This window comes from Brassica napus, unplaced genomic scaffold, assembly GCF_020379485.1.
Source record: "Brassica napus cultivar Da-Ae unplaced genomic scaffold, Da-Ae ScsIHWf_1413;HRSCAF=1996, whole genome shotgun sequence".
Lineage (NCBI taxonomy): Eukaryota > Viridiplantae > Streptophyta > Magnoliopsida > Brassicales > Brassicaceae > Brassica > Brassica napus.
In genome coordinates, this window is record NW_026014827.1 from 119,215 (window position 1) to 125,828 (window position 6,614).

A 6,614-nucleotide genomic window follows, 5' to 3' on the forward strand; every position below is an offset into this window, starting at 1 on the left:
TATTTACTTAAAAACCGCAAAAATATTTTTTGTCAAAACCGTAAAAATGCTATTTTTCCGTCGAGATGGACCATCTAAATGCATCTTTCAGATGTACAAACGAACAGGGCCTATATGTGGAAAATGTCTACCTAGTATGCGTTGAATTTTAGCGTTCCAAATCCGAGACTTATGGGTTAAGCCAGGTCGACCACGTGGGAACCAAAACGACAGCTCGAGGGAGTTTTAATTAATTTTTTAAACAGATTAAATAAAGAGAGGGAAGGAAACAGACAGAGAAGAAGGAGAGACCTTCGTTTGCGCGTTTTCTGTAGTCTCTCTCTTACGGCTGTGCCAATGGCGAGCGCCGTGATCCGTCATTTACGATTAGAGGTAGAAGAAGCCGCTTCATCCCCGTCTCTCTCCGCCTGATCTTAAGAAAAGAAAATCCAAATCGTAATGCTTCCTCTATTTCTCTCCCCACCCATTTGCGTAATTTCTTTGCGCGATGTGATTCGTAATATGCCTCACATCATTTGTTTTGAGGACATTATGATTCTGTGTGTGTTTTGAATTCATTTGAAGATCTCATTTGATGCTCTCATCGGTCAATCGTCTTGTTTCTCCTTCTGACAGTTGAATTGTATTTGTATTTGTATCAGGTTTTGTTTGTATATGATTGAGAGATTTGGTAGAGGAAGTTTTTGAGTATTGTTCTCAAGCTTAGGGAAACAATGTCAACAAAAGGAGACCATCATACAGTTCCACTTTCAGTTTTGCTCAAGCGTGAATCAGCAAATGAAAAGATAGACAGCCCTGAACTTGTGCACGGCCAGTTTAATCAGAGCAAGAAAGGGGAGGACTTTACGTTTGTCAAAACAGACTGTCAAAGGGTCATGGGGGATGGCGTTTCTACCTTCTCAGTTTTTGGGGTTTGTCTTTGCTCTTCTCAGGAATGCAACACATTTGGATTGGTATTTGATACCTCTAATTGTACATTGCAGCTTTTTGATGGACACAATGGCCCTGCAGCAGCTATCTACACCAAGGAAAACCTTCTGAACAATGTATTAGCTGCAATACCCCCTGATCTCAACAGAGATGAGTGGGTTGCCGCACTTCCTAGGGCTATGGTAGCAGGATTTGTGAAAACTGATAAAGATTTCCAGGAAAGAGGTATAAGCTCTCTCTTATTCTGTAATCGAAATATTTGGGTTATTCTTTGATGCTGTTTTGTTCTCTGGCATCTCAGCAAGGAAGTCTGGAACGACTGTAACCTTTGTCATAGTAGAAGGATGGGTGGTGAGTGTTGCATCTGTAGGTGACTCTCGTTGCATACTTGAGCCTGCTGAGGGTGGTGTCTATTATTTATCTGCTGATCATCGGCTTGAAATAAACGAAGAAGAGTAAGTCCGCTAATTCCTTCTGTTGAACCATTGCTTTAATTGTCTGTAAATAGTGGCATCATCGATATCTTTTGCTTTTATGACAGGCGAGATCGTGTTACAGCAAGTGGTGGTGAAGTTGGTCGGCTAAATACTGGTGGTGGTACTGAGGTACTTCTTTAGCTAAAATCCACTTTAAAGTAATGCTAGCTTTGTAGAATGAAACTCATATGGAAACTTGTTTGTGCTAGCTTTCAAAATCAAAGATTCTAATAACTAAATCAAACTTGTTTTAGATTGGTCCTCTGAGATGTTGGCCTGGTGGTCTCTGTCTCTCGAGATCCATTGGAGATCTGGATGTTGGCGAATACATTGTTCCAGTTCCTTATGTGAAGCAAGTCAAGGTTCAAACACGCTTTAACTCTCGTATGTTGTGGTTACGGCGCTAGCTGAAATTCTACATGTATTTGAGTTTATTCTGAAAGATGTATGTATTTGCTGTGGTCATGTAGTTATCTTCAGCTGGTGGTCGACTTATCATCTCAAGTGATGGTGTGTGGGATGCAATTAGTGCAGAAGAGGCTCTTGATTGTTGCCGGGGTTTGCCACCTGAACATTCCGCCGAGCATATTGTTAAAGTATAGTATCAGAGTTGCTTATATTTTTCGATATACTTTTTTCTTGATGTTTTTTTTTTTCATTGCTTCACACAGGAAGCTGTGGGGAAAAAAGGTATTCGCGATGATACAACATGTATAGTGGTTGATATATTGCCATCAGAAAAACTAGCTGCATCCGTGCCGCCGCCGAAAAAGCAAGGGAAAGGAATGTTAAAGTCAATGTTCAAAAGAAAAGGTTCGGACTCTTCTTCTAATATAGAGAAAGAGTATGCAGAACCTGATTTAGTTGAAGAACTGTTTGAAGAGGGATCAGCTATGCTTTCAGAGAGGTGCGATACTTGATATGCAATATATACTTTTTATTTTTATTTTTTTGATAAGCTTTTGTTTTGATTAAACTTGATCCTTCTTGCTATTTGTTTGTTACAGATTAGATACAAAGTACCCGCTTTGCAATATGTTCAAGTTGTTCATGTGTGCTGTGTGTCAAGTAGAAGTGAAACCAGGAGAAGGTGTCTCGATCCATGCTGGAACGGCTAATTGCAGAAAGCTTCGTCCATGGGATGGTCCATTCCTTTGTGCAAGTTGCCAAGAGAAGAAAGACGCAATGGAAGGGAAACGAGGTTACTTACTTACTCATACTTGAGAGTTTTGAGTGTGTTGATTTATTGCAGAAGCTAATATTAGTAACCATTCTGGGAATGCCTAGCAGATAGACATAGTAGTGAGAGCGACTAGCCAGCCAGCAATTTATTTGATCAAGCAACTAACAAAAACAGTGTTGTGAGTAATATGGAGCGGTTCAAGGATCTTCACCGGTCTCTGGCGAACTCCAAAGCATGTTTATTTATATATTTTTTTCTTTGATATGGCTCTCCCTTCACAGCATCCATAGCCGATATTACTAAGGTAACTCGGAAGTTCTTTCATTTTCTTTCTATTTTTTTCATTTGTGATGATCCTTTGGTGTTTCAAAATGAGTAGAACTAACTGCTGAGAGACGGTAGGTAAAGAAAATATGCGAGCCTGTGTGCATTATTTCATGTACAAAACCAATGAACAAACAATTTATGGGCAGAAGCATAATTTTTCATGTAACTTTAATTATTATTTTTTTCCTACGCTCATAAAATTGCTCATAACTTTTAACTAAATTTCAAAACTCTCAAGAGAGAAGGGAGCTAGTGTCAAGATAGTAAATCATTTTCTACTGTCTGTATGCTCCTAGAAATCGCAATACAATTGTGCTGCATATAATTCACATGTCTATGAGTCCGGCACCGCTTATATATGAATGAATGATGATAAAGCATTTGTTTGTACTTTAAAATCTTCAGAAAAAAATGTTGTTCTTAATCTTAATTTGAAAAATAAGGACATGTTAATTACAACTAATTTATTAACTTTTACTGAATGTACTACCACTTCTAACAGTATAAGAAAATTTGATAATGACACAATTTCCTCAAAGTTCATTTTTTTGTAAAACTTTGCAACAATTTTGCCACCATTTTGTCATAACAATGACTGTCAAATTTTTTTAACAAATTAATAGCAAATTCTACAGAAAATTTGTAAAACATTCAACAATAATTAGTTTCAGCTAAAAAATATGTGACATATATGGGTACCTTTAAAACATTTTAGTAACATTTTTTCGATACTTATTTCTATAACAACTGTAAATCATATTTACAATTTGGGAGTTTAATCTTCATAAAGAGTTCACATTAGCGAAACAAAAAAAACATTAAATTTAACATAGCATTTTAACAGTGATATTACTAACTCTTATTCCCTATGCAAAACACAAACAAATGTTGTTATCACCAACTTCGCATACCAAATAAATGACCATTGCCACACAAAATTGGCTATCTACCAAAAATTGGAAAAACACGCATATTGAAAATCATATAATTGTTTTCTCACTTATCATCCACAAACCAACGGAGTATTTAAGGATAGTAGCGATTATTTGCGTTTAAAAAAAAAACAGTTTCCACTACTAAATTACACTTTAGATTTCTGAAAATTAAAAAAAAAGGCCTCTGGTATTTACAATTGTTGAAAGTTGCAGTGGATAATTTAAAAAGAAAAAAATTAAATCAATACTATTAAAACAGAAGCAGTCTTTAAAAATCTACTTATAAAATGTTGTTGGACCCTTTTTTTTTTATTTTTTTGGTCTTCCTTATATATTATATGTTATCCCTATTTAATCTCACTTTGTTATCAACAAAATAAATATTATTAATTGGACTTTAGGCGTTTAATTTAAAAAAGATAATTTAACTGATACAACCCATTCAGAAAATAAAATTATAAATCCAATTAACTTTTGTTACAGAAAAAAAAATTAACCAAATTAACTTTAGACCCATTTTTTTACAAAATTCCAAATTATGAAAACCATTTTATACATAAATACATATAAATGTAACATTATTTAAATTGTATGGATTTCTAATAATAAAATAGAGTTTTTTGCAGAATTGACTTACAACTTAAAGTCAAACACAAAACTAACCTCCCTTCTTTTTTTGAAAATTGGTTTTGCCCTTTCACCCCACAAATTCATATAATTTACGAAAATGCCATCAATTTTTTTTCTTTTCGAAACTGACATTTTTACTCTCTCACCCTCATCATCTTCAAGTAATTACAAGATTGCCATTGTCATCAATACCACAACCACCATGAACAACCAATATGAACCTCTTAATGCTCCCAAAATCGATTTACCCTTCTTTTTTTCCATTCTTGTGAACTAAACACAACATATCTCTCACTTTCTCTCCACAATGAGCTAAAAAAACCCAAGATTTTGATTCTAAAATTTTTATGGTTCATAGAGTCATAGAAGCTAATGATTCTGGGTGGGTCACTTTCGTTTGTGATTTTGTGTGCTTGGAGAAGCCTTATGTATGCTAAGAAACTTATCTCACCAATTTAAGGTATGACATCGAGTTTTTTCCCAGATCTGTTAGTCAGATGACTTATTTGGGAAGTCGTCTGGCTGTAGACGAGTCGTCTGGTCAACGCAGAGGTTATTTTTGCAATTGACTTTGAAATCTGTAACCTGAGACGACTGAAAGTTAAGTCATCTGTTTTTGTTTGGTTTCAAAAAAATCTCCAAAGAACCTAGACTACTTACATTTCAATCGTCATATGTTAGTTTTGCATTTGACTGGATAATTTCAGAAGTTTGACTTCCCCAGACGACTTACATTTCAGTCGTCTGACGAAAATTAAAATAATAATATTTTTTTAAAAGTAAACGACTTATAATTAAGTAGTCATAGGTTAGTTTTCAATTGAAAAAAAACTTCAAGATTTAATTATACAGAGACGACTTACTTGTAAGTCGACTTACTTGTAAGTCGTCTGGGATTTTTTTCCGAGATTTTGGTCAAACCTCGTAAATCCTGGACGACTTACATGTAAGTCGTCTCGTGGACGACTGAATTATAAGTCGTCTGTATATAATTAAATCTTGAAGTTTTTTTTTCAATTGCAAAACTAACCTATGACGACTTAACTGTAAGTCGTCTACTTTAAAAAAATATTATTATTTTAATTTTCACTAGACAGCTGAAATGTAAGTCGTCCAGGAAAGTCAAACTTCTGAAATAATCCAGTCAAATGCAAAACTAACCTATGACGACTGAAATGTAAGTCGTCTAGCTTTTTTGGAGTTTTTTTTAACCAAACAATAGTAGATGACTTATTTTTCAGTCGTCCGAAATAACAGATTTCAAAGTCAATTGCAAAAATAACTTCTGCGTTGACCAGACGACTTCTATTTTAGTCATCTGGAATACTTAGATTGAAGTCGTCCGCGTCGTCCTAAATGGACAACTTCTCTGGAAGTCTACTAGATGACCTCTGTGGATGTTGTCTGCGTCAATGTTTAATAAACTTGCATTTTCTCTAAAACTATAAAGACTTTTTAATATTTTCTTGTTAATTCATGTTTATTAATGAATATTTGGGCTACTGAATGAAATTTATAACTTAATTGGTGATATTTATGAGGTTACCAACATTCACGTTAGTTAAAGTTTCTAACTGATCCGAGAAGACTTCCATGGAAGTCTTCTCCGCTAGTTTTTAAGTCTTCTACGTTAGTTTTTGAATAACTTGTATTTTGAAGAGTGATAAGTAACTTCAAGATATGTAAAACTCATATTTACAAAATATGTTCTCTCCCTTAGTTTTACTAAATTTGACTAAGTTTTTCAACGCAAACTTATAAAAAATATGATATGTTTTGACTAGTTACTATTGTTTGTTTCCATCTCTTAAGTATTATTGTTATAGACAATAATGATGACTATTGTTATGAGTTGGAAGAAGGGTTAAAATGCTTCTTAAAATATTGTATCAATATGAAGCTACCAACATTCTTATTTATTAAGATGAAAAAAAGGCCATTGGAGTTTGTTATTGCATATGAGAGATCCAAAGATAAGAAAAAAGCTACTGAAGTCTATTATTTCATTGATTTGTAAATGTGTAAACATATTGTTAGCACATTTAATACATCTTGGAAAACATTATTACTGATTTTACAAAAAATTCACAACTAAAAGAGTAGATGTGGAACCGAAATTCACACTGTCGATTT

General features: G+C 34.2%; 1 protein-coding gene across 1 annotated transcript; it reads left to right on the forward strand.

Moving 5' to 3' along the window:
• Nucleotides 1-245: 245 nt before the first annotated feature.
• On the forward strand, nt 246-3,082 carry LOC106453791 (probable protein phosphatase 2C 12). Its single transcript, XM_022711020.2, has 10 exons — nt 246-435; nt 642-911; nt 984-1,155; nt 1,232-1,385; nt 1,472-1,535; nt 1,661-1,768; nt 1,877-2,002; nt 2,078-2,313; nt 2,414-2,607; nt 2,697-3,082. Exons 2-10 carry the CDS (start codon nt 714-716, stop codon nt 2,720-2,722), a joined length of 1,278 nt encoding a protein of 425 aa, XP_022566741.1. The 5' UTR covers nt 246-435; nt 642-713; the 3' UTR covers nt 2,723-3,082.
• The last annotated feature ends 3,532 nt before the right edge of the window (nt 3,083-6,614 follow it).

Bases quoted from the DNA above. Each gene is read 5' to 3' on its own strand.
- LOC106453791 (XM_022711020.2), top strand. From the start codon at position 714: ATGTCAACAAAAGGAGACCATCATACAGTTCCACTTTCAGTTTTGCTC. The intron at 1,386-1,471 runs GTAAGTCCGCTA...CTTTTATGACAG, and splicing joins CTTGAAATAAACGAAGAAGA to GCGAGATCGTGTTACAGCAA. The intron at 1,769-1,876 runs GTTCAAACACGC...GTGGTCATGTAG, and splicing joins CTTATGTGAAGCAAGTCAAG to TTATCTTCAGCTGGTGGTCG.